The sequence below is a fragment of the Talaromyces amestolkiae genome (assembly GCF_001896365.1).
Source record: "Talaromyces amestolkiae strain CIB chromosome Unknown scaffold5.1, whole genome shotgun sequence".
Lineage (NCBI taxonomy): Eukaryota > Fungi > Ascomycota > Eurotiomycetes > Eurotiales > Trichocomaceae > Talaromyces > Talaromyces amestolkiae.
Window position 1 is genome coordinate 729,714 of NW_024468041.1, and position 26,823 is coordinate 756,536.

Genomic DNA, 26,823 nt, shown 5'->3' on the forward strand with positions numbered 1-26,823 from the left:
ATGAATGCTGGTGCCTTCGGATTGATGACAGAGTGGTACCGGGTTGAACACACATTACTCAATCGATGTCGATAATCATAAATTAGTATCATTAAACTGAAATCAATAGTCGCTCCAGCAATGCCTGGCAAGTGACACCTGCACCGTAAGTAATCACAAATTCGATATGCAATGTACTTGCAAATGCTCCCAGGTCACAAGGCTGAACAGCCTGCATACCCAGGTGTATCACACCGCCACCTCATCTAAAGGCATACCCAATATCCGCCTTGACACGTCTCTATATTCCTTACCAACACCTCCTCCACATTCCATCCCCAACCACCCTGCTAGACTCTGATCAGCCCCCAACATCCTTCCCAGAATTTCAAATGGCTCCTCACTCCACCCACGCTCTTGCATTGCGCGAGCCGCCCCGGTCAATTTATCGACAAACCACGTTCTCGTACTTGAATTGCTCGCTGCAGCTACAGCCCCGATGATGAATTGGCAGGATGTGAGATCCATGTAGGGACAGGGTGCTTTTGGGAGCTGAGAGGTTGTTTGTCGTAGTTCATCGGCGAGACTATGGATATAGGCTGATTCCGTTACAGACGGCCATGAAAGGTATAGGATCATCTCCAGGCTGAGTGCAGTAGAGTAGAGGTATTTGTTTTTCTTGTTTCGTCGGAGTTTTTGAGTCTTTTTTCGAAGCCTTGTTAAACGCTGTTCAATATCTTCGGCGGTATCTTGAGGATTCAAGTTGCCCAAGTTATACGATTTGATAGACTCACGCAGCAAGTCTATCAAATCGCATATTTCCGCAATCTGACGAAGGCTCGACCCGCTAGTATCACTGACCACATCAATAACCCTCCTATAATAAAACCTCGGAAAGTTAAAAACATAGTTGATAGCATCCCTGTTCTGCTAATCAGCAACAAGATCCCCTCAAAAACATCAAACAACAAGGAGTGAATCACTTACAAAGCAAGAATATCATAAAACCACCCCGGCTGCCTCAGCCCCTTCGCCCTCCTCTCGCCAAGAATCTGCACTAGGCCATCAACATGCACCTCCCACGCTGAACTCGCATGCCCCAACCTCGCTCCAAACGCCATCGTCATAACTGTCAGAAGAAATCCATCGGAATACGTCTGCCGCCAACTGATGCGTTGAATAATAGAATTTAAAGCCTTGGAGGAGCACGCATCAGCTTGTACCTGCCATGCTTGTTCAGGGGACCAATGTCTCAGTCCGACGGCCATTGTTGCGTCAACTAATGCTGGATCGGTGACGAAGAGGGATACCCATTCTGCCTCGGAGCGGGAGGTGGTGGGTGGGTTTAGACAGGTTAGGAGGATGAGGAGTTGGAGGTCTTGATTATTGTAGGTTGGGTCTGATGCAGATACCAGTTCTGTGTTTTCTTTCAGTCTTTTTTGACCCGTCTTTCTGGTCTTTTTGTTAAATTTTCCTGTTGGATTCTCTGCTATTCGCTGTCGTCGCTTTGCGAAGTTGGATTTAGTGATGTGGCCTCTCATGCGCTTCGCGGCCTCTAGGGATAGAGCGGGCGCATTGGTCGTGTTTAGGAATATAAGATTATCCATCTCGACTATGCCAATAACAGTAAATCATTTTTAATTTTTAAGATGTTGAAAGTTGAAAGAAGCAGGATGATGAAGGAGGTCGTTCCACTAGGACCGTTAGTAATCGACCCCGACGAGATATGGGGCTGATTCAAGAGCTTTGATTGGCGGTTGGTCAAAATCCGAAATTGATTTTCCTATTTGGGAATATGAGTTGACTACCTACGTGCTTGATTTCTCCTGACGCGCCGCAGCTTTTCCTTTCCGTTTAGTGCTCACCCCGTCGCCGCTTTTACTCCCTGAGTACTCCCTGAGTAGAACTGAGCACGACCTGAGCGCCGTGATCAGATCAGTAAGAAGCTTACGGGGATGCTCAATGATCCGCAGCTGAGCATACTGATTTGCTCACTGAGCGCAATGTATGCCTTTATACATCACCATTAACTACTCTCCTCTACGAGTTATAAAGCCATAATGTTAAACTTAAAACAGATTCACATACTTGGTTTTGCGACGCCTTATCTATCTGCTGGACCTTGTTTCGATAGCACTTATAAACTATCCTAGCTAGGATCCTACATTGCTAATGAGTAGTAGCGAGGAGTACTAAAGGCCATGAGAAGTTACGGCTCAACAGTGGGCAAATAGAGGAGAATACAAAGAGAGCGGTCAATGTCACAGTATGATACGGTTTTGATAACAACACTAGGTACTAATTAAGCTAGATTGTGACCGCGGGGTTAGTCTTCACGTAGTCAATCCTTTCAAACGATGTATCCATTCAACCTATTTGTTTGGCTAATTTGCCCAGAAGAAAATAACCTTATCATCGCTGTACTGTCCGCTGCCGAGCATCATCATCATCTGTTATGCTGCTCAGGGTTGATGAAGCCATTGTATCGTTTTTATCGATGAGAGAGCGCTCAAATGGCAGACTCACTTACGAGATTACCACGAGAAATTCTCGTGCTGATTGGCAGAAGCCTCGAGCATAACTATCCCAATAGTCTGTTTGCCTTGGCGTGCGCGAATAAACACTGCTCTTCAACTCTTTCGGTCATGCTATTTCAGACTCTGAAGTTCTTTGTGGATGATTTAGAGAGTGGACAACTTGCAAAAGATGTGCACTATTACTCCCAATCACTACGTGCCCAGTGTGGTGGTGTCCGTCGTCTGATCATAATGCATAGCGATAGAAAAGAAGGCAGCATGATATATAAGTATCCAAGTCTATCTCTCGAGCGACGACATCAAAACCGCCAATCCCATGGTCGCAGATTGACTCCTCTTGAGAAGTCGGGCGATGAGGAAGATCTCCTCGAAATTTATACGAACATGTCAGGCTCACAAACATCCAGACGTACTGTTCATGAAACAAATCATCTTTGGGAACCGTTGGCAAATCTGATTCCACAGCTGCCCTTGCTAGAATCAGTATTCTATCATGGTTTCAGCCAATTTCCGCCCTGTCTTCTAAATCGCCTTCACCAACATCGGCCCCAGTGCAGGCTTTACATCACTCGGTTTAATTTGTGGAGTCTTGGCTTTCGAGGCCCAGAAGATGATTATGAAATGACTCTATTGAGCTCACCCTGTCTTCATGGTATCGGGACTGAGTTTCGAGGACCTTATGGATACAGTCCTATGACGGAGCTGGAGAATGATAGATGGTACCTGCCGAAAGCTCTCAGATGCCTTATTACCGGTATGACGCCTCATCTAAAGAAGATGATCATGGTGGAAGATGATTGGCCAGCATCTCCGGCAGGACCTGAACCGCGACCTCCTTGGAAAGGCTTCAAAGAGCAGTCGGCTCATACGAATAGTCGTGGTTCCCTGCAGTATCTTCATATAAGTGGCTGTGTTGCTGACCTCTGGAAAGATGCATTCGAGAAATGGATTCAAGACACTGATTTTAGGATATTAAAGACACTCAAAATCAATGCTACCTTAGTGCCTGATGCTTTGGAATATATGGCTACGGAATGCCACTTTTCTTCTCTAGCGCACTTAGAGGTTAATTTCAACCTTGACGATGAATCTGAATTCACCCCTTTATATTTAAACACTGCCAGTTCATTCTTGACGTATCTACCCGTCTTGTCTGTTCTCATCGTGCGTGGATGGCACTCTGGCTTTGCAACATATTCAATATTAGAGCATCATGGACCACGTCTCATCAGACTCTCAATGATACCAGTCAGTGGTCAGACAATATCCCTACAAAACCTCAATTGTTTAGTTGAGAAATGTCCACTTCTCGAGGAGCTTTCTATCAGAATCAAGCGTTCTAGAGGTGATGCCCAAGAAGTATCCATTTATAGAAGAATTGGTTCATTGCTCCGTCTACGGTACTTAGACCTTCAGTTGGATGCTTCTGATCCAGATGTTATATCTGAAGTTGATGACCACGATGACGATGATTTCCTCGAGAGATATAACACTTCTTCCTTCGATATCCTCGACCAGCAATACCCAGAGGAATCAAATCTCCAAGATGATCACTTGAGAAATACCTTCATTAATGGCGCATTAGATCGTGATCTTGCCGAATGCATCTTCAAAACAATCACCTCGGGAAAAAGATCAAGTGTGCTTCAGTCAATGGATATTCAGGTCACTGGAGCAGGATGCCCTGATCTCTCCCAAGGTCAAATTGCGGGCTTCCAGGATGTCCTCGAAGTACTAGGTCTACCACACCGAGTGTTCAGACAGGATGATGGGGTATTGAGAGTTGAGCGGGTTGAAGATCCTCGTTGGCTTTTTAAGCATTCTAGCTTTTCTTATATGCTCCCTTACGTAAGGCATATCTTTAAGCAGCTCTGGCCCCCTAAGGCGGACAATTGGTATGAGAGTTGGCATAGCTTCCCACTGGCCGTGGAAGATAATGTCTCTTGATTCAGAGATGCGGGCAGTCTCATGTCTGGACTCTTCATGAACATGATTCTCTCAGAGATTCAATTGTTGTAAAGGGTTGTTTATCAACAAACCAGTGAAGAATATCGTTTTCCAGCTATTATTTGCAAGCAAGGGTTTCTTCTTTTTTTGCCCATAAGCTAGGTAGAGTTCCCTTTGGACTCTTAATGGGCCCGGTGGTTGAAGCACCTAGAGGGTAAATAGACTGCTTTCGCAAGAGATGGAGCGTCATATTGCTGGTAAAACTGAGCTGCGCAGGGAGCACAAGTCGTACTGAAATCTACTTAGTGAGCGGGACCATGAGCGCCCTCATAAAAGCGGCGGCAGCTGAAAAAGGAAAGCCCCACCTGGCAGGAAAAAATCAAGGGCGTATAGTCACCTAGGTATCGTTCATCACGACTGTCAGGGAGGAAAGTGGCAACCTTGAAGATTGAAAATATATATTTGAAATTGAAGTATAAATAGAACACTATGAACCTCATGAGCTGCTCAAGTTATATTTTCCATCGCTTTCTCTTGTTGGATCTTTTATAATCGAAATCACAATTCCAAGTCAAAATGGCAAGACAATGGATTCTAAATAGCCAACATGGCTTCGAAACCTCGCTTGAGTATCAAGAAAATGTCCCCGTGCCATTAGCAGACCAACTAGGCCCTACAGACGTTCTAGTTAAAATGCATGCTGCCAGTCTGAATTATCGCGAATTGGTGATTGCTGGTCCAATTGTATGAGTAATGCTCCTTCCAATAGTGGAGCGTATACTGATTGTGGTTATAGGGTGTCAATGGACCGATAACTCCCCCAATCGTTCCCGGCTGCGACGGCGCCGGCATCGTCGAAGCAGTCGGGTCCTTCGTCCACGAATTTCGTCCCGGCGATCGCGTCGTGACCAATTCCGGGCCCAAGATAGCCGAGTCTCGTGGTGATGACGCATTTGCAACTGTCGCAGATGTTACCTCCATGATGGGACAAGGCGTTCACGGAACTTTGAGGTCTATGGGGGTCTTCGCCGAAAAAGCGCTGGTACATGCTCCCAAATCTCTGGACTGGTTGCCTGCGGCAACTTTGACTTGTAACTGGCCAACGGCATATAATGCACTATTTGGGTTGAAAGGTAGGGAAGCTGGGCCGGGAACGTGGGTACTTGTTCAGGGTACTGGCGGCGTAAGTATCGCGACGTTGCAGGTCGCTGTAGCTGCTGGTGCGAATGTTGTTGCGACTACCTCTTCAGAAGAGAAAGCTGCTCGTCTTGGAGGACTGGGTGCAGCTCATACTATCAACTACCGCACCAATCCTGACGACTGGGGCGTTCAAGCTAGACGTCTCACACCCGAGGGACGTGGATTTGACATCGTTATCGATATTGGTGGCAATGAGACTTTACCTCAATCTTTGACGGCTGTTCGCGTAGACGGTCAGGTCTTGATGTTGGGCCAGGTCGGTAAAACCGCTGAGAATGTGCCCATGTTCATGGCTTTGTTGCATACTTGTATAGTTCGAAGCTTTCTTGGCGGCAGCAGGACTCAGCTCAAAGAGGTGATACGGTTCATAGACGAGAAGAAGATTTCGCCTGCCGTGGACGATGTGGTCTTTGAGTTGGCGGAGGCAAAGGATGCATATAGGAGGCTCAAGGAGAAACAGCACTTTGCCAAGGTGCTGATCAGAATTGATCACGATTAATCACTTGTGGATCAAGTTGATACTCAACAGTCCTTTCCTAATGTCTCATTGTTCGCTTTGAATTGCAAAATGGATGATTTGTAAATTCACGTCATCGAATTATAGCCGGAATCGACTCTACTGACCCATTTTCGTTCTCAAAAAAAATCGCTCCTGTGAAAGCGATTGTTTGTGTATTATATCATAGTAGTAAAGAATCTCTAGCTTCATCACTCAGCCCATTGAAGCTTCGAAGATCCGCTTCACGTTGGCCGATGACAGATCTGGGATCATTGTTCAGCCCGGCCTCATCAATCCATTCGTGTGGCAGATTCGAGTACCATCCCGGCGCATATTTCGTTTTCTCATCTTCATCAAACAGACCTATTTCATGACTCCTTGATGACGACCCTGAAGACGAATACTTTTGAGAGTACTGCATGCGATCAAATCTCATGAATCCACCGAACAGTTCATCCGTATTGGCAACCCAGATAGATTGACCATCCGACGTATAATCTGCACCACCAATTTCGCCAAAAAAGTCATGCATTTGTCTGGTTTCGTATGTTGTAGCGTTGACGATAGATATGCGATCTGCCGGTTCGCACATCAAAAGCGTGCGCGGTCCACCACCAACAGGCGAAAACCGCAAAGAGCGGTAACAGGCGCGGTCAGAATTCATAGTCTGTAGAAGCCGCCACATACGCACATCCCAAATATTTACTGTTCTGTCCTGATTACTCGTCGCTATGTGAAGCATATCCGGAGACCAGGCACACGCGAAACCAAAGTCGCGATGTCCGGAAAGTTGCTGAAGCGTTCGACCAGTATCAGCTTCAAGGACAAATGCTTCGGTTGAGTCACCGACAACGATCCGCATTCGACCGTCAGTTGACGTTTCTGAGCAGTTGACGGGAATTGGCAGTTCGTGATCAGCTATGAATTGATTATTCGCACAATTGAGGATTCGAATGTGCTGGTCATTAGAAGCAAAAACGACGATCGGAGACGTCCCTGTTCGACTTTGGACTACGTCGATATTGTTGGTGATCCCGTTTGCATCATGTGTAACAAAACCATAAGTGTTGTCGGCTTGATTTCCACTGACATGCATGCAATACTCGCCACCAAAGCCACCCGCAACAGAAATTCCATGTTTTGCTTGCATTGTTGAAATTTTCACTGCACCTTGAAAGCCCGTTTCAATCGGTGGGCGAGAAAGATCCATGATGCATCTCACGTGCTTGTAGTCCGGCGTCCATGTCAGTAATTTGGATTCATGTGCAAATTGTAGTGTATTGAACGACGTGATAGCCATCAAATTTCGCAATTGAAAATGTTCAATAGTAGCTTTCAGGTCCGAATATAATGCCTTGGGGTTGAAATAACGTTCTACCTTTGGCAGTGTGTGGGAGTGCTAGATTCAGTCTTCTGTTAGTCAAACCCATATTAAGGCGGGATAACAGAAGAATACACACGTTATACTTAGAGAAATCAAGATTGGTATAAGGATGGTACCACGCATCACGGAGCAAACGAGCGTCTTCACGGCGTACACCAAGCTTTGATTGCCACGGAATCTGTTGGATATCGTAGAATTCGTCACAGTCTATGGCTTGAGGTCGAATTATCCTCTCAGGTCTCAACCACTCAGAGACATTCGCGGCTTCCAGTGACGGGCCAGGAAATCGAGGTGGAATATGCGGACTATTGGAGAGCGACGCATGTAGCCAGCGTTGGATGAATTCCTCGACCGTAAAATTCCGCTCTTGCGCTTCAACGCCGTTAGTAATGCCATAATTATGTCATTTTATAAAAGATTAACCTACTAGTTTGCAAGGGGGCGTCATTATGACTTTCGGCCAAGTCTGATTGCTCTGCATGCCAGTAGCGATGGAAGCGATGGTCATAACGGCTGATAGATGTCAACATCTGTCCCGTACTGGAAGGCTCATAATCGCTATCGGTGTCAAAGTAGTCGGAGTCGTCGGTGTCATAATCGTCATCTCCAATTGCAACATAAGACTGCAATTCTGTATAAAACTTGCGAGTGTCATCAGGGTCGCTTTCATAACCATCGGATCCATTTTGTGGCGACAAGACCTGTTCTACCACGTCGTACCGTGCATTTGCATGTAGCTCGCTTGCAACATCTTTGTCATATTCCATCCGACTAGCTAATTCTTGAGCAAAATCAGTCAAAGCCGTCGTAGACATATCAGAGCCTGACTGAGACTCAGAAATCCTTGCATCGTGTGAGTCGATATATGTCTCTGCACTAGAAGATGGGCTATGATGGCGATGATTGCTTTCGGTTGAATATACAGGAACAGGGCCAGTCTGACCAAGAATATTATTTGGACTGTATAACGTCCCCAAGAATGGCGGATTGAATGGGCCTCCTACTCCCGCCAGACTTAAGAAAGATGGTCTTCTTAGGCTGGTCACTGCCCGAACAGACACCGGCGAGAGATCGATTTGCGCCGAGAAACTTGTCGGTGACATGAGAGCGGCACGAATGTTGTCAAATCCAGAACCCAGCGATTCGTCCAAGCCCAGCGTTTCCTCCAGGCCCAGCGTTTCCTCCATGGCTTCTGACAGGCAAGCCGTGGTCGTAAAACAATGTTATCGCTCCCCCTTTGTCTTGAGATATCCGTGTTGACTGTATAGAGAGCGATCCATCGCGTGGCTGACAACGATAATGTCAAAGCAAGTATTCGTGATTCTTGAAAGGAATCTTTTCAAAGGACTTTTTCTGTATCGGAGCTCGAATTGGTGGTTCGTAGCCTGACTCGTATCCTGATGGCAATATCGCTATTAAGTCGGTAGCTTCACGATACAGAGTCCACAATCTGAAGCACTCCCGAATTGAGAAGATTGAAAAAGTAAGTAAAACTGCGAGAAATCAAGCAGGGCTAAAAGATGATAATAACAATAAAGCAGACAGCCTCCGGTGAGTATCCCAATGCACGCTCCTACACCAGCCAATCAAAATCTAGTGGATGATGTAGCCAGCCTACCAGCGACCGGCAAACAGACAATACGATGTGATGTAATCACTACCTTGATCGATGAGGATGAGTAAGCTAAATCAGCCAAATGTCAGCTCGTTCCCATCGTTTTCTCTAACAAAGAAGGACAAGGTGCCAGGTCAGAAGGTTGCGATCAGACAATCGGTCAACGTAGTATGACGGGTGGGTGGGGGTCAAACAACGCCCATATACGTTAAAACAACGGCGAACAACAGCCAACAGAGTACACCAACTCGAGTCAGGCAGGGCACATGATTTAAAGTAGCTTTTTTAAGGATCGGCGAAAGAAAAGCTGCTCCAATAAGCGCGCAAATCCCGCAAAGATTCAAGACGAAGCTGAACAATCATATACATAACAACGGAGTATATTCAAGGTTTTGTACAACGAGGACGTACATATAAGCTGAATATTCAGGACTCATCGAGTCGTCGAGATACGAAAGTGCATATGCAGCCTCGCACGGTTAGCAAGCCGACCGGACTGTGCGACGTCAGTCAGCATGTGAGAGAGTAACACGAGACCCGGCGGAGAGGATAGGCGCTTGGTTGGGTGGATGTAGGAGTACTGAAGATAGATAACTGTTGCTGGCCTGTTCGATTTGTCTGTTTGATTGGGTTGACTGAAGTCAATTATTCAAGTAGAAAGATCAAATTGGAAGTGAAAGGTTGAAAGAAAGTTCAATCCGAGTATAAATTACAGCTTAGTCATGGTTCCAGGGTGATTGTGCTGTAACGGTAAGAAATTGATTGTATCGATACGGTGGCGTATCAATACCATATACATCATGCAGTGTGTATGCACGTCTTTCGCACTGGACACAAATAACAGCAAACTATTAATATACACAAAATTAATCTATAAGAGTATCCCCCGTAATTTAGCTACGATTTCAATCTATTTTGACATCGTCTAGTGCGGTTGACATGCTAAATTATTAACCAACCATCATGCTCATCTTCTGATTGCCCAACCCCTCTATTCTCCTTGACCTCTTTTGCGGAATAAGGCGACAGCATACCCAGCTTGCGAAATAATCCTACCAAGCTCCAGCAACATCAAAAAGCCACAAATTTTCGCGATCTTTGTCTCGAGGTGAACATTGTACATGAGTGCTAATCCAACTAAGATGAAGATACCAATGACCAGGCACCATATGAAAGGCAGAAGACGGACCGCAGAAATGATTCCATTGTCGCCATACACAAACTAGAATACAGCGGGATGCATATTCGACGCTGCACCGCACAACGCACTTCCAGCTGCGAACATCGCCAAACACCTGATAAACATCTATTTAGTATCAAAGACTGCATACGCCTTTTCAAGCGGCAAAATGAAGGCAACTGATTCAAGAACGTAGTCAACCCCACGCCAGCCAATTTGGGTATATTGGTCAAAGGTATCTGCGCTTACAATCTGGATGTCGGCGAAAATGGTATTGTCGTGACCATAGAGTAGATTTACGGAAATATGGCAATGCAAACGAACAGCCAGCGAGTCTCTGTCACTCTTTGCGCTACCTTTTTGGGGGTCTCGGCAACGGGAGGAATTCCGTTCTCTCTTTCCTCGGAAAATGTCTCGGTAGTCTAGTCTTCAAGTTTTATTGCGCTTTCGCTTGATTTTACTTGATCTTGTGAACTTTTCTCATGAGTTGATCTTCTTTATCTTTTTTAAATCTTCCCTTCATTTGAATTCGATTTCGGAGTTTTCCGAAGGCACAGCTTCCTGTTCAGGAAATCTCCCAAATAGGAAATAGAGCTCCGGCCGTACCGCATTTCATTGGCTGTCATAATTCGGCAGTTCAACGGAGTTAAGAATAGAAAGAAATACTTCATCTGTAATCATACTTAATCCCAAATGTAAATAGGCTTATGGGCGATATGTTGAGGAATACACAAAAATGCTCTTATTTACATGAAGCCCGAATACGCAAAGAAATTATCAGGAATGGTAGTGCTGAGAAGCTATTCCGACAAACACCAAAGTCAAGTACAAAAGTGACATCAGAAGGTTACCGAGGTATATTAGGCATTAACTGGATTGAAGAAGCTAACGAACAGATTGATACATCATGTTCAAGTAGTATTTATCGACACGACACATCCATATTCTTCAGTGACTATTCTGCACTATATCCATCCAAAGAGACTGATCATTAAAGGGAATTTTTTCCACCATATTGGAAACAGCCGACAAGCCGGCCTGATCTACCGCTTGCATACAGACTGCATATACATACATATTTGGAAGCAAAATACCAACTGTAATCACATTTCAATACAGTACCCGAAATTACATGACATGACATTAGCGTTAATTCTCCTGCCGCAAGGCTGATCACGATCACGATCACGATCCCTCACGACAAAAAACCTGACGAGTCCGAGACTACCTTGCAAATACATCCACGAGGTGACTCGAAGTGACAGATATGACAACCTGACCCTTCACTAGCTGCATTTCTGACGTGGTCCATCAAACTATTTGTATGCATCTCGCCGAATGAGTTGATATTTTCCTCGTTTCAGTGCAAGTTCAGCCCGGAGGAATTGTTCCGGATGCAAAATTATTGATGTAACTTGTGTCTGTTTGGGGTACGACCGGATTTTCGCCCGGGTACAAGGTTTGCATTGGCTTTGTGCAGGAAGCTGGAAAGAGTATTTTGGACGGGACCGAGTGTAAGCAGTTATGTACGAATCTGTCGATGCACATGTTTCGCTTAAATGCAGCTTTCCGATTGTGAAGCATTAGTCTCAGTTTTATTCATCTATATAGTTGGTTATATACAATTCTGTCAGGTTTGTATCGAGGTAAACTATTTCCGGCTTGATCGACGGACATGACTCGTGAATAACGAGGAGTTTTGTGACGTGTCAGATTCCCCGAAGTACCTGACAGAAAGAGTTACTTTCTAATAGGAACGATGTTTGATTTGCGATCAGTATCTTTATGTTCTCAATCACTCTCTCAATCCGCCATTCTCCCTCTTAAACATGACAAAAGGCGGCCCAACTCGTTTCAGTATTACATGTTGCCGTGGCTTAAGGAACATCGGCTCTGTGATGGCGAAATACTCCTTGTAATATTCTTTCGGTAGTTGGTTCTAAGGTTCGCTATTAGTCTAACATCTGCAAATCGAGAAAGAATAAGATTCATTGGATTATGTACCTGGATTAACCATTCTGCAGATTTAGACCTTTTATAATATTAGTACTGAGCTTGTCTTGAATAGCATGACAGCTTACCAATTCTCTACCCACGAGATCTTCCCCGGCTCTGCGGGGTCCTCGTAGTATTCGAAAAAGGTACATTCCGGCTCCGCGATGACTTTCTCATAGACCGGAAGAAGGGCCTCGAAGAATTTGGGGATGTTTTCTGGGCTTATCCAGATGGTGACTTGGAGGGATATGCCTTCTGTTGACATCGTAAAAATCGGAGAGGTTGCTGAGATCAAAATATATTACCGTGGAGAGAGGAAATGACAAGAGTGTACCTATGTGTCGTAGCAAGAGCTGGAAAGCCTGGAATTATATAGGATTTTTGGAAAAGTAAACACTTGATCGTTTTTTGTGCTTCAGCTGCTCCACGCTATGTGTTGAGTCGTGGCTCGGTTGTTGGAACTAGCAGGGATCCATCGTAGCTGAATCAATATCTCGGACGAACCTGTTTATTTTTAGAGATATCATTGAAGCTATCTCTAGGTTCGCCCGAAATTCAGTAATGTCATCAGCACGAATAAAAATGTAAGTATTTTTGAAGGATGTGCGGGAATATATAATTTCGGAGGGTCCAGGGGTTCCCATAATTAAGCATTTTCTCCCGCAAGGTATGTATGTGAGATGATCGAGGTACTTTCTCCGTATTCAATAAGGGGAATTAAATCAACTTTGCAGAACCTTACTATAGTATAGGAATTGCACAAGAATGATATTCTTGCTAATGGTTCAATAAGAGCTTTTACAAGTTCTTATTCTCTTTTTAATTTTGTCAAATTTTCATTTGTCTTGGGTAATATGCGGAGGTATAGTTGAGTTCAGCCTGGGAGAGCTTTCGGCCAACCACTGTACAGTGAAGGTTCAAAATATATAGCAGTGATTTTAACCAGGTGTTTGCTATTCGAAAATCCATTGTAAACAGTTTCCATCGCACTAAAAGCCTTGATTTAATCCAATATTCTATTCACTAACTCTACTCTTTACTGTTTTTTACTACACCGGTTCTTTGTATCCAGATTTGAGCTTGCAGGAAGATGATAAGTACGCAAGATCTAAATGTAAATCGATCTAAATGAATATGCACTATGTAGTATTTGAATGCATTACTCTATTTTACCCGGTAACTGTCGAAATTAGTTTTACTCACGATCCCTACCCCGACACTTTGTCCGCTTCCCGGGAGTATCGATGACGACCTTTGGAACCTCCGCTGGATTACCCTTCATGAGCACTCGCAGCAAATTATCCTTTTCCTTATTGTTTATATTGGTAGCTAGGTTGTCTTTAATAATGATGAAGATGACTTCAACGGCAATTTCCAGACACTTTGACAAAGGGGTATTGACCATCATTGGCAAAGTGAACAATGCCCATATTCAGGCACCTTCTTTCTATACAGCTGGGTTGCACCTATCCAAGGAATTCCGAATCAAACTTCATAGATAAATGTCATTCATTCATAAGGAAGTAGCTCTTGGATGTCAGCATTATTACTATGATACCGTCTGAGGTACAAACATATAGCCTGACGTTCAATCCTAGATCGCAACTCAATCCACCAGACAGCTTGTCCTGCCTTTTGATACCATAGCATCAGCAGCAACAGCGTACGAGGATCTTTCCTCCTAAACAAGACTTTGAAAGACTGCGACATACAGCTTAAGAAAGCAAGAACTTTCGCTAGGTACTCACGACTTTCCGGCGAGCCATTAAGTTGAGAGATAGAGTGAACCATCAGGAAATATGGGTTGCTCTCAGCGGTAGACTGCGCATCTAATTCACACAGACGGGCCAAAGATGGATAAACGCCACGGATGCCTTGTGGCGGCGCATCAATACGCAAATCAGCATATGTGTCGGCTAAACACCGAAATATGCTATCTGGCCGCATCGGGTCCATAAGTTTCCAGAGCACCCATTTCGTATCAACCATTGGGATCCAGTCTAGGTCGCTAGCGGAATCTTTGAGTGGCCATGCTTCTTCAGGATGTGTGGCCTCCACTGCGACAAACGTGAGGGCTCCGTAGAGTGCTGCGCAGGCCCAGATAGCATCCTTGGCATGAGGTACATCTAAATTTTGCAGATGCTCGCTGAGAAGGGTAGTAGACTGGGAAAAGTTGGATAATTCAGAGAGTGTCCGATGTGAGGGAACATTGGGTGGCGATGTAAGATAGCGCTCATAAGCACTTGAAATCGCTAATATGGCGTGCATGAGAAAGGGATACTTGAATGGTATGGTTAGCATGAGCTTGAAAATTAGTTGTGGGAAAAGGCCCAATGCAATGATCACACATGTGAGGTAGCGAGTGACGTAGTATGGAGACGAGGGAAGTATGTTAAGGGCTACCGAAGACTGGGGGATGGCGGGTAGGTAAAGACTACCTACTTCATGTGCCAGCTGAAGGCACCCATCTTGAGCGCCTCTCCAGCTGGGTGCCATGCATGTGCGAAAATGGTAAAGAAGGCTGCTTTGTTTTGAATTCATTCCAAAAGGTATAGTAAAGCCACGTGTGACGCCAATATTGAAGATAGACACCCTTGGATCCAGGCATGGCGCTCTTGAAGCTTTTCGAGCAACAAATGTGGTGTTACTTAGCAGTTTCAGAGGCTGCGCCTCGGTCGATAACTGCAATTCAGAGACATTCGCGTCGTAATTGCACAAAACGCCGTACGTCTTACAGCCTTGGCAGTGTGGTCTTGACTCATCACACTAGCCAGGGATGAATTATTAGCACACATAGCCGCAGATAGTACATGTGATTCGGAAAAGTGCTTACTTTCACTTTTCGAAGCTTGCAATTTCGACAGCCCCGCCTCGATCTACGTGGCTTGAGAGACCCCATGTTGGTTCGGGCTGCCTTATTCGTCATTTTCCAACTTGCAAATTTTTTTTTTTCGATAAGATATGTTGCAGCTTTCAGAGGGAGTCTACTTCAAGAATCGTTGGTAGGTAATTTGAAAGAAGTGCATGTCGTCTTTAGCCAAACGCGCTATTATCAGGTTACTACAGACCTTTCAGGCGCTAAACAAGGCAACATCTCCGAAAAGATATTGCATACAATATTCGATTAAAGAAATATGTAGGCGCTAGAGCTTTCCTGCGTGTATGATTGCGAGAGAAGGGAAAGTGTGAAGAAGTCGAACGGGGCTTCGAAGATTTCAATATTGGAGTCTCCGGCCCCGATTCAATTCAAGAATAGATCCAACCAGACCCACTCTAAAGGATTCCAGGCTAACCTACTTTCGCATAATAACACATACTGATTGGAGGAAAACGCTCTGTGGGGACCGAATGTTAACCCTAATTTCACTTTCAATATATGTACTCAAAAGTGACCAAGGACCGAAGCTGCTCGAAATGCCGCATCCGAGAGGCTTCTCGTTCATCTCGTCAACCAAGCTATGACTGAAAGTACTTCTGATGTAGTGATCCACCATACTAATATCTCGCTAGGTGAATCCTCATTTCCGTCATTCGCATATGGCCGGGCTCTGATAGGCAAGTCGACTTCTCGGTGGAGGCAAAACACAGGCTTAATCGATTTCGAGCGTCTTGTGACCCATAATCACAGTTTACATTGCTGTGAGTTGTTCACATAGGGGAATAAGAGTAATATGGCCTATATAAGACCTATGCCCTACCCTTTTCAACCCTTCCAAGGTTCTAAAAATCTGCCTGTCTTTTTACATCTTAACACATACTTTTCGAAGTATATAACCCGACATCACTACGTCTCATATGCTGTTACTCAATCTGTAAATATACATTCTCTCTTTTTACAAGATGAAAGTCTTCGTCACTGGTGCAACGGGCTACATCGGCCTTCCCGTGGTTCGGCAATTACTTGAGCATGGCCACGAGGTCCTTGGCCTGGCCAGAAGTGATAAGAGCGCAGAATTGCTCGAGTCAATTGGCGCTCAGGCACATCGCGGTACCCTAGACGACTATGAATCTCTTGCCCAGGCAGCAGCAGCCTCCGATGGCGTTATACATCTCGGCTTCAAGCATGAACAGATAGCCGATAAGCCCAAGGAGGGAGTAGACTACAATAGTCTTTGTGCGGATGATCGTGCTGCTGTGACAGCTATGTTAATGGCAATGGAAGGAACCAACAAGCCCTTTGTATTTACCTCCGGCACACTCATGATGGCGCGCGGCAAGCTGGCTCTTGAAGAAGACGGACCTGACATGGAGCACCCAGTGAGTCGCATTCGTGGTGCAAATGAAGCCGTCGTTCTGGGATTTGCGAAGAAAGGAGTACGCGCTATGGTGATGCGGGTGCCTCCTTTTAATCATGCAAAGGGAGATAAATACTCTATTGGTATGCTAGCTGCTAAAGCGAAGCAATTTGGTGTCTCGGCATATGTGAACGATGGAGAAAATAGGTGGCCAGCGGTTCACCTGCTTGATGAAGCTGTCTTGTTTCGGCTGGCATTGGAAAAAGGCGTAGCCGGATCAGTCTACCACGCCACTGCGGAGGAGGGAATTCGTTTGAGAGATGTTGCAGCCGCGCTGGCCAAGTCGCTGCAAATTCCTCTTATCAGCAAGCAGTTGGACGAAGCTCAAAAGTACTTCGGATTTATGGCGTTTGCGCTTCATGAGGACAATCCGACCTCAAGTGAAAGAACGAGCGCCGAACTTGGGTGGACCCCAACGCACCCAACGCTCTTGGAGGACATCGAGGCTGGATCATTTAAGGATTAACTAAGGCTTTTCATTTCATAGCTATATAGAGTACGTAGTAACTTACAAGGAACTGCTAAAAAGAATCGAAGGCCTCCTCTTGTTGTGCGAGCATTAGTTCTGGTGTAGATATTTTGGGACAGCGTCACAAAAATTTATTATGCAAACGAATTTATAATCAAAGTTATTTGAGTGCTGTTCATGATACTACTTCATTAAGACATTAGATATCATAACGGTCAGCGCCGTCTTTCACCGGCCGATATACAAAGTACTCAAAATCCGCTCTTTTTGCTGTGCCATTGAGATCCGAACATGCCACGCCAACAAATGCACCGGTAAAGCTTCCGTGTGCCTGATGTCCCCCACATTCATCTGACAAAAGGGACGCATCGAAAACCGTGTCGATTGTCTGCAATTCCTGTCCTTCCAGCGCATACGAAAACTGCAAGGTCTGACCACCGCGAATGGACAAAGCAAGTTTCACTTTGCCTGTCTTTGGAATCCGAATGGGTTTCAGACCAGGAAGTGTCAAATCACCGTCAGGCCAAGAGGCTTCGGAACTCAAAACGGAAATTTCACGTTCGCCGTCTGAGTCTGCCGTAACAGTCAGGTAGAAGAAGTTGTATGTGGAGTAGTAAGCTACAAGGCCTGCGAATTGACGCTCATCATCTGGCGAAAAGTCAACAACGGTCTCTGCATCGTAGGAGAAATGGGTCTGTCGTCGTGCTACAAGGGCCTGTTCGAACCAGCAGCCGATAGACTCTCTTCCAATGAGCGAAAGCTTTCCATTGTCGACAGAGAAGATTCGATCTGGCTCCGGGGTCCTCAACCATTGGAAGTCTTTCGGAAGAGTGCTATCGTTGAATTGGTAATTCTTCTCTGCCCAGTAATCCGACTCATCCCGGGCACCCGGGACATCGGTGTATAATGACGGAACAGGACCGTTCTTCACATAGAACCAATCATCCTTCCAGTACCCTTCTTGTATAGCCGTCTCTCGTCCGAGCACACAGCGGCGGTTTTGACCGACAGGCCGTCCCGTTAAATGGACAATATATGTTTTGCCATCCGGGGTGTCAACTATGCTTCCATGCCCAGAGCGTTGCAAGGCCACAAATGGAGCATCCTTGGATGTAACAACGTGTTTCTGAGGATGTACTTCATATGGGCCGGAGATACTTCGTGACCTCGCCCAAGTGCAAGCGTGCTCATACGCAGTGCCACCTTCGGCAGTAAGAAGGTGGTACCACCCGTTGCGTTTGTACAAATGTGGACCCTCCACAAGATCTAATTCCGTGCCTTTGAAGATGTTTTCTCGTTTGCCGACCAGCTTACCCTGAACTGGATCAAATTCTTGAAGTGCAATTCCAGCGAATAAACGGGGCCGGCGGCGATGATCCCATAGCATATTAACAAACCATTTCTTCCCATCATCGTCATGAAACAAAGACGGATCAAAACCGGAGGAATTGACATAGATAGGATCCGACCACGGCCCTTCAATTTTCGGTGCAGTAACGATGTAGTTATGTGCATCCTTGAAAGAACCATCTTTACGTTTGACGTCGGTATAAACGAGCCAGAATTTGTCACCATCGTGACTCAGACATGGTGCCCAAATGCCGCAACTATCGGGATTTCCCCGCATATCCAACTGGCTCTTCCGTGTCAATGGTCGCACGATGAGATCCCAATTAGCTAGATCTTTGGAATGATGGATTTGCACCCCCGGGTACCATTCAAATGTTGACGTGGCGATATAATAGTCATCCCCGACCCGGAGAATTGAGGGGTCGGGGTTGAAGCCGGGAAGGATAGGGTTGCGTACTGGCGGCATTGTATGCTGTTGATGCACTTAAGATTGAGGTATGGAAGGATTTGTGGTAAGCAAGAAGACGATGGAGGAGTCTTCCTTTTATCTTGTAGTTAAATAAGATTCATGCTCGCCGAACGGAGTATTTCCCGGATAAACTACCGGTACACAGGCAGATTGGCAAGCTGGGGTAATTAAGCAGCGCCTCCTCACTCCATTTCAACCGACTTTAGCCGGTGTAAAGAATATTATGGGTTTTCAAAACCTAAAACATAGGCTTGTACGTCGCGATGTATACATGTAGTAATTAAACTGTTAGCGATGTGATAGATTAAAGGACATAAAAGGCTGGCCGTCCTTGTCACCCTACAGGCATTTTGACATGCCCAACACTATTGTCTCATTTGGAGAACATGATTGAGGATCAAATAATGGCTCCTACTAATAAATCCAGGACCCAGCACTGGGTGCACACTTGGGCTGCAATGCCACAGCTTGCAGAGTCGACTGATCTGCCTGAGATCCCATTTGTAAGGAGGTTTCCCAACCTCACAACTATCAGTACTACATCACTAACATTGTTCTTCTTTCCTAAAGACTCTGCGGCAAACAGCTCGCGTGACTCTCGGTGCTGCGTCTCACATTCGCTTGAGATTGTCAAATGCATTCGGCCTTGAACCTCTGACCGTCGCAGAAGTGGCCATCTCGCGTTCTGCGGGCAATGTTTCGGGGACCAATGCGCTTGAAGAGGGGACAATACGCCACGTTACTTTTTGTGGGGATCGCGAAGCTCGTATTGCTGCTGGAGCACACATTGTCTCTGACCCAATTGACTTCGGACTTCTTCCTCCGGCCACCGCTGTGACTATTAGTCTGTTTCTGCCAAGCAAACTTCCAGCACAAGGAGTTACCTCCCATCCTGGCAGTAGGACCGATTCATGGTTTGCCCCAGGAAATCAGGTGTCTGAATTGAGGTTTTCCGGAGATGGCGTGGGGCAGATAGAACATTGGCAAGTTTCTTATTAAATGCTATCAATATATGTCATATTACGAGAGGTGCTAATGATCTGTAGGTATTTTATCAGTGGAATTGAAACTCTTGTACCTCGTGACTTTGGTGCATTTGCATTGATTGGAGATAGCATCACCGACGGACGTTGTAGTACAACAAACGCCGATACTCGATGGCCAGATCTTCTTTTTGGTCGCCTGCAGAAGAGCCCGATCGTACCACCACTTTCCATTGTCAACCAAGCAGCTGGCGCAAATTGTGTTCTCGTTGACGGCTCAGGTGGTCCCAGCGTCCTTGCCCGTCTAGACCGGGATCTCCTCTCTCTGTCAGGAGTACGTTACGCATTGATTTTCGAGGGTATCAATGACATCGGTATATCTTTAACCGATCCAGAGAGCCAGGCAATCTTGCAAAAGCAACTGATCGCGGGCTACATGCAAGTTGCTACTCGGCTTTCTGCAGCTGGCATTATTGTAATTATCGCAACATTGACACCGTTTATGACCAGCGAAGAAGGGGAACATATCAAGGTATTATCTCCATATTCGCATCCTGCTCGCGAAGTGACGCGGCAGCATGTAAATGCGTGGATACGCAGTCATGGTGCAGCCTTCTTTGACGCTGTTGTTGACTTTGATGCTGTGTTGCGGGATCCGGAGGATGTCTCATTCTTAGCAAGTCAGTACGACTCTGGGGACCACCTACACCCGAATGAGAGAGCCTTCGAAGCACTGGCCAGTTATTTCCCCATAGATGTATTGGGTATTGGGCAACTATAAACAGACCTTTATATTTAGAGATAGAAGATTTCACATACATAAGACTCACTATTAGAATTTCACCCCGGTTCACTCTTTTCTTTTATTAGAAAAATAGTGATAACAAATTAGGGGAAAAAAAGAAAACGCGGTATTATATTGTATCTATACCATGCAGAATGAAAAAAGGATGTCAGTCTAGTCTACTATACCTGGAGGCAAGAAGGAAACATAATCTATGGGCGCCAGCTCGGTCCCATCTGGCATTCCTGAAATTTCAAGCGTATCCCCTTTGGTCACATTGACGGATTCAAAAATAATCCGTGTCGCGGAATGGCCATCCCGTAAATCTGAAAAGTCATGTAGCAGCACAGTGCTCAAATCGCCTGCCCATTCGCCAATGACCTGGCCTCCCAGTGACAGTTTATAATGTGATGTACCGCCGAGGTGATCGTAGTAATTTACTGCAACACTGTAAACTCCGGTCTCGAACGGTATCGTACATTTGGCTGTTCCTGGTTTGTCGTTTGATGTTGTAACAATGGCCTTGCCGCCAGAGGCTGCTTCAAACGGCGTGATAAGAATTACGGTATATCCCGTTAAGTCCATCGATTCGGCTTCAATCCGCCATGGATAGTGCCCGACTCGACCATGCTCGTCAGCGATACCGCACTTGTCCATATAGAAGTTGTTGACTGAGTCACGCCACACAAGCGAATGACCAGCTTGATATTCGAGTCGGAACAAGATGTGCTTGAAACGAGCGTCATCAATTAGTCCGCGGAGAGCCTCCCACCTAGGTGCAAATGTCTGCACGTTGGCAGCTCCCTCGTAATGTGCATCGTAGAAGTGCTGAATTACAGTCTTGCCTGACTTCAGCCGTTGTGTGTACGGCACATGATGAAACCAAAGGAGCAGTTCATCGGGAGTGGTTTCAAGTTTCTCATACAGTTGTGCAATTTCAGCTGGATACTGTCCTGCGTATCCCGTACCTGTAGCGACTGTGCGATCCATGCCGATCCCATGAGCGTCAGCTCGGGTCCATTGGCCCCAGCCATTTCCATCCATTGAATCGGGTCTAGGACCATAATGGCATGTTTTCGTTATTTCACACAGGGTCTGAATCCCAAGATTGCCAGTATAGTTCTCATATGTTGGCCAAGACTCCATGGAGATGCTGGATACGGTGTCGACAACTGTCGGGTTAGCAGTGAAAGTTAAGCGTGTCCAGTCTCGAATAACGCTTTCTGCATCACTCAATGGGTCCCAAGCATAACGGCCATAGGCGTACAGATTGGACATTGCAAGATGACTTCCCAGCCACGTTGAATCACTACCAACATTCACAACAGCTGCATAGCCACTTCGTTTCCAGTCAAACCGCTCACCCGAGACGATTTTATGGACAGGTGAGGACTTCCCATCGATCCGAAGGTCAAAGTCTAAGATCGTCTTCCAAAGAGGAGGCAGGTAGCAGACATGGCTTTGTTGACCTAGATATTCTTGCGCCACCTGGAATTCAATAATAGCTGGTGTTTTCCGAAGGTGGGCGAATAACGGGGAAGTCGGTTCGCGAACTTGAAAATCGATTGGCCCATATTTGATCTGCACCAGCACATTGTCCGCAAATAAGGTATCCATATCTTTGAAGAATTCAACCGCTGCATTTGCTCGGTCATTCTTCCAATTGGACTCATCTAGATGGTGATTGTATACAAAAGCCCGATAGACCACGACGCCATCGCCATAGCGTTTAAGGGCATTCGCAAATAGATTTGCTCCCTCGGCTAATGTCCGTCCATAGGTGAGTGGACCGGGTTGGCCCTCGGAATTGGCTTTGATCAGGTATCCAATGAGGTCGGGGACATGTTGATGCAATTGAGCAGTAATCCGATCCCAAAACGCAATGACATCGGGATCTAGTGGATCAGACGTCGGCAGACCGGCCAGAGTCTTGGGAGTATCAAAGAAGAGTGCGACACCAATACGCACGCCCCATGGACGCATTGCATTCGCGATTCGCCCAAGACCCTCCAAGTTTTTTGGACTGAGCAGGTCATGATGCGAGTTTACATTGTTGACGATAATCCCGTTCAATCGGACAGAAGCCATAAGTCGAGCATATTGAGAGACACGAGTTAGGTCATCTTGAACAACCATGTCTTTGAAAAAGATAGATGGTCCTCCGTATCCGCGCTCGATACTACCGTCTAAATTGTCCCATTGATTGACCCATCGAATCGGCGCGCTAGGGTTGGAGATATGACCGGAAGGACATGGTTTGCCCTGGGCAAGCAACATCAGAAATTCGAAGGCGCCGTATAAGGTTCCACGCTCATTTTGCCCCAAAATGTGTACGCTTTTATTGCCATGGTTATCAAGCCAGAAGCCGTCTTCTTTCAGAGGCGGAATTTGTGTAACATCTCCGCCCGCCTGCGAGAATTCATGAATAGTCCCAATAAAAATTGCAGTTTTATCGTCCTTCTGACTGTAAGAGGCGAGACTATGGGCAATCTCAACCTCTTGCTTGAGGATTCCATGTAATCCTTTCTGAACCTCCCTTGCAGCAGTATAAACAGGGCTAGTATCGTCGCTACTCAACGCAATGACACTCTCATATTGTTCGGACTGTGAGATCAAATCAGAAGCTAACGGGGCATACCGTAGCCAGGCGTCAAGGCCATTCTCGTCGGGAAGCATATTGGTGAGATAAAAGGGAAGCGAGTTTGATTGTGTCTTGTAATATGACGGTAGAAAAATCCCCGATACTGTCTGATAACTATATCGGTACAGTTCTGGTGCTCATGAGCTTCTATTAAATCCAAAAAAAAGATACATGGCTTGGGCTTCAATTGGCGTATCACAGTCGTTTGGGTATGTATTAGGCTAAATACGGAAGGTTATTTGTACAGGTAGTCGGTGTACCCCCGCGATTCACATGCACCAATACGTGCGCTTTCTTGTTGTTAGTTTTTGGGGGTGAGCTTACCATTTGTCTGGCAATTATTTTGTTTCATCTAGATCCCATCATAGGGTTTCTTGGAAGAAACATTTGCATTGATTACTCAATTTACATTTAGAAGCAATACAGTTGGGGCCTATGGTTCCATACATGGGGGTATTTCTACAGTTCAACTTTCGTACGAGCTTTAGGCCCGGTGCTGTATTCTGCTAAAGAACAAGGACAGGCTCTCAACGCACCTATGCGAACACGTCATGAGAACGGATAATATAGTCCAGAAAACAAAATAACCTTTCTCTGTTTCTCTCCCGTTCAAGCATCGTAGTTAGTACCGGCAAGTTTATCCTCATTAAGCTCTGCAAAATCCACCTTGTAGTTCTTGAAATCCCTAGTTTTCAATTCCTTCTTCGAGAAGAGAATATCCAGTTCCATAAAAGTTCGGCCCTGAGTCTCTGGGAGACGGAAGAATGCCCACGTAAGAAGAAGAAGATTGATACCACCGGTCAGAAAGCCTGTCTTTCCCTTCCAGTTACCCTCTGTTGGGTTGAGGATGTATGGACCAGCAAAATAGTTTACCAAAAGGGACAGGTTGTAGGCGTTCCGGGACAGACCGATAGTCTTGTTGCGTAGACGGGTAGAAGAGACTTCGCTAACAAGAATATAAGCTGCCGGACCGACAGTGAGTTCATAACCACAATTCCAGAGTAGATACAACACAGATTGTGCGTAGCCGACAGCGACCTTTGGCGGGCTTAACGAAACAAATCCGACCAAAAATAACATGAGCGCCATCCAGGAAAGTCCCGCGAGGTATAGACGGCGACGGCCCACTCTAGCAACGACGGGGATCGAAATGATGTTGAATAAAATGTGAAGACCGCCTTGTCCCACACTCATTTTATATGCGTCTGATGCTGCAAGCCCGGCCAACTCAAAGAAATAAGTCGAATATGAGGAAATCACAAAGCCGCACCACAACTGCGCGGCCCAAGCGACGCAGGAAATTTCGGTTCGCCATAGGTTACGTCCACGGAAACAGTCAAGATAACCAGCGCCTTCGTGCATATTCTTTTCTAGATTGTTTGTTTCAACCATAGCAGCCACTGTACGGCGGACTTCTTCCTCAGTCATGTCTGAACTGCCCAACCGTTTGACCACCTTTTCAGCAGCCTCGAGCTTGCCCTTACGCACCAGCCACCAAGGTGACTCTGGTGCGAATAAAACTAGTGGAAAAATGATGACTGGCCAGACCCACTGCACGGCAAAAGGGATACGCCAGGCCCATATGGACAGGTTTTTGTTGAGTGTGAGGAGAACGGAATACGAGAGGAGCTGTCCGATGCCCCAACACATAACGATCCAAATTTCTAACAATCCACGCAACACAACAGGAGAGAGATCTGATGCATACGCTGGTGCCATTGTTGCAAAGATGCCCCAGCTCATGGCTGAGAGCAGCTCTCCAGCAAAAACAACAGATATATGTGTCGCAAAAAAAGACACGAAGATAAAGGCAGTCAACCACGTCAACCACAACAACAACGACCGCTTGTATCCCAAGCGATCAGTCGTAATGGCTCCAATGTAAATACCAATGATATTACCGACAGAGCTCGAGCAGCCGATTGCGAGTTGCCAATGAGCGGGTATCTGGTAGCCAGAGCTGGCACTGACGTACTGACCAAAATGGCTCTTGAACGACGGGAACGCAACGAGCGAGCCAAGAAGTGCACCATCGTAACCATCCATGATAATCGTTAGAGAGATTACCATAGACCAAAGACAAGCTTTGTAATGCTTGCGGATGGCCTCCGGAATTGTCAACTGGTGCTCCTTTTCCGTATTCAGGCGAGCATTTTCCCAGCCATGAAGGTGTTCCTTCGTGAGTTCGACATGAGCGCTAACTGTCGGAGGATTCTTCTCAGTCTCCATGCTGTAATGTTGTTATCGTAAGAATATCTTATTGCTGGTATTTTGTGGAGAAATGGCACGGCGTAGGATAACTGGGTTGTTCTGCCAAAATATAACGTAGATGACCAACGGATCGACCAAGAGTTTATTGGACAATCATCTCGGTTAAAATGCTAAAAGAAAGACACCGGCAATTGAACCTACAAGCCAGTCTACCTGCCCACTCCAACATGCCACGCGTTCTGAGGCCTGAATTGGGAATCTGGGGGAATGCGGGGAGATAGGCCATGGACTTTTCAAAATATCCAGGTCCAATAACGGTTGATATTCCATTCCAAAATAGCCTAAACAGCATTCCATCCAACGGTGGCGCATACTCTTTGTTGTTTATACCAGTTTGATTGGCTTGACTTTCATATTCCTCGGCTAGTGGCTAAACCCTAGTCACGCGCAGTTGATGGGATTCAATTCAGCCAACAGAAGCCGCGGGAAAAAGAGAACTTAAGCTTTTCTATCCGAAGTTAGGACCTTAGTACACGCAAGCATGCTTCCGACGGTTGTTTTGCTTCTCCAAAACAGAGCATAACGAGTCAAAATATAATAACCCTAATAACCCTAAGATCGCGGACTATCGTCCTTGATCATCGTTCAGGACATGGACATTGCAGCGACTTTGACATATCCACATTGACCGATTTAGAGAACATTGCCAGTGTTGTAAAGACGATATTTTCATTTTAATTTTATTGTATGATGCTTTTCAGACCGGTCTGATTTCCAGGAAGGAAGCTGGTGCTACTTTTGTATTGATCCTAGAAGTTAAGTCGGTAGAGAGAAGAAAAGATCCTACATGGTTGTTGATCCACCTAGGTAGCCAATATGATAATCTTGGGTCTCTCCTTCATCACGATTGAAACACTCCATGATTCTAAGATATACCTCGTCGAAACCATTCCCTCTACCCAAGCCTGAGCCACCAACGGCCCCTATAGTCGCAACTTCATTGGACAAGGTGTCCCTCAATTCCACTACTGTTATGCCCCAACTTTCACATGAAGCTGTGAGATTCGTCTATGAGAGAGGGGCTGGACTTGGAAAAAGGCTTCACAACATTGAAGGAAGCCCTAATCACCAGACGTGACTCGTCATTGATTTACAGCGGACGTATATTTATATATATGGACATCAACAGAATTAGACCGAATACTTGTATGAGATAGCAAGTCATTTGGTGATGATTGGATGACAACATTTATTATAGTTTCCCCCCTAATTTGATACAGTCCTG

General features: G+C 45.8%; 7 protein-coding genes across 7 annotated transcripts; 3 read left to right on the forward strand and 4 right to left on the reverse strand.

Annotated features, from left to right (window-relative positions):
- Positions 1 to 5,039: 5,039 nt before the first annotated feature.
- BHQ10_003363 (uncharacterized protein) lies at positions 5,040 to 6,162 on the forward strand (the record flags this gene model as incomplete). Its single annotated transcript, XM_040875611.1, has 2 exons — positions 5,040 to 5,207; positions 5,260 to 6,162. The coding sequence occupies 2 exons, from the start codon at positions 5,040 to 5,042 to the stop codon at positions 6,160 to 6,162; spliced, it is 1,071 nt and encodes a 356-aa protein (XP_040731867.1).
- A 181-nt stretch (positions 6,163 to 6,343) lies between these two features.
- Positions 6,344 to 14,604, reverse strand: BHQ10_003364 (uncharacterized protein; the record flags this gene model as incomplete). Its single annotated transcript, XM_040875612.1, has 4 exons — positions 6,344 to 7,561; positions 7,623 to 7,918; positions 7,974 to 8,738; positions 14,085 to 14,604. The coding sequence occupies 4 exons, from the start codon at positions 14,602 to 14,604 to the stop codon at positions 6,344 to 6,346; spliced, it is 2,799 nt and encodes a 932-aa protein (XP_040731868.1).
- A 1,572-nt stretch (positions 14,605 to 16,176) lies between these two features.
- Positions 16,177 to 17,097, forward strand: BHQ10_003365 (uncharacterized protein; the record flags this gene model as incomplete). Its single annotated transcript, XM_040875613.1, has 1 exon — positions 16,177 to 17,097. The coding sequence occupies one exon, from the start codon at positions 16,177 to 16,179 to the stop codon at positions 17,095 to 17,097; it is 921 nt and encodes a 306-aa protein (XP_040731869.1).
- Positions 17,098 to 17,299: 202 nt separating this feature from the next.
- Positions 17,300 to 18,916, reverse strand: BHQ10_003366 (uncharacterized protein; the record flags this gene model as incomplete). The annotated part of the gene is made up of 1 exon (XM_040875614.1): positions 17,300 to 18,916. One exon carries the CDS (start codon positions 18,914 to 18,916, stop codon positions 17,300 to 17,302), a length of 1,617 nt encoding a protein of 538 aa, XP_040731870.1.
- Positions 18,917 to 19,377: 461 nt separating this feature from the next.
- BHQ10_003367 (uncharacterized protein) lies at positions 19,378 to 20,683 on the forward strand (the record flags this gene model as incomplete). Its single annotated transcript, XM_040875615.1, has 3 exons — positions 19,378 to 19,422; positions 19,490 to 19,866; positions 19,966 to 20,683. The coding sequence occupies 3 exons, from the start codon at positions 19,378 to 19,380 to the stop codon at positions 20,681 to 20,683; spliced, it is 1,140 nt and encodes a 379-aa protein (XP_040731871.1).
- Positions 20,684 to 20,860: 177 nt separating this feature from the next.
- Positions 20,861 to 23,362, reverse strand: BHQ10_003368 (uncharacterized protein; the record flags this gene model as incomplete). Its single annotated transcript, XM_040875616.1, has 1 exon — positions 20,861 to 23,362. The coding sequence occupies one exon, from the start codon at positions 23,360 to 23,362 to the stop codon at positions 20,861 to 20,863; it is 2,502 nt and encodes an 833-aa protein (XP_040731872.1).
- Positions 23,363 to 23,936: 574 nt separating this feature from the next.
- On the reverse strand, positions 23,937 to 25,556 carry BHQ10_003369 (uncharacterized protein; the record flags this gene model as incomplete). Its single annotated transcript, XM_040875617.1, has 1 exon — positions 23,937 to 25,556. The coding sequence occupies one exon, from the start codon at positions 25,554 to 25,556 to the stop codon at positions 23,937 to 23,939; it is 1,620 nt and encodes a 539-aa protein (XP_040731873.1).
- Positions 25,557 to 26,823: the final 1,267 nt, after the last annotated feature.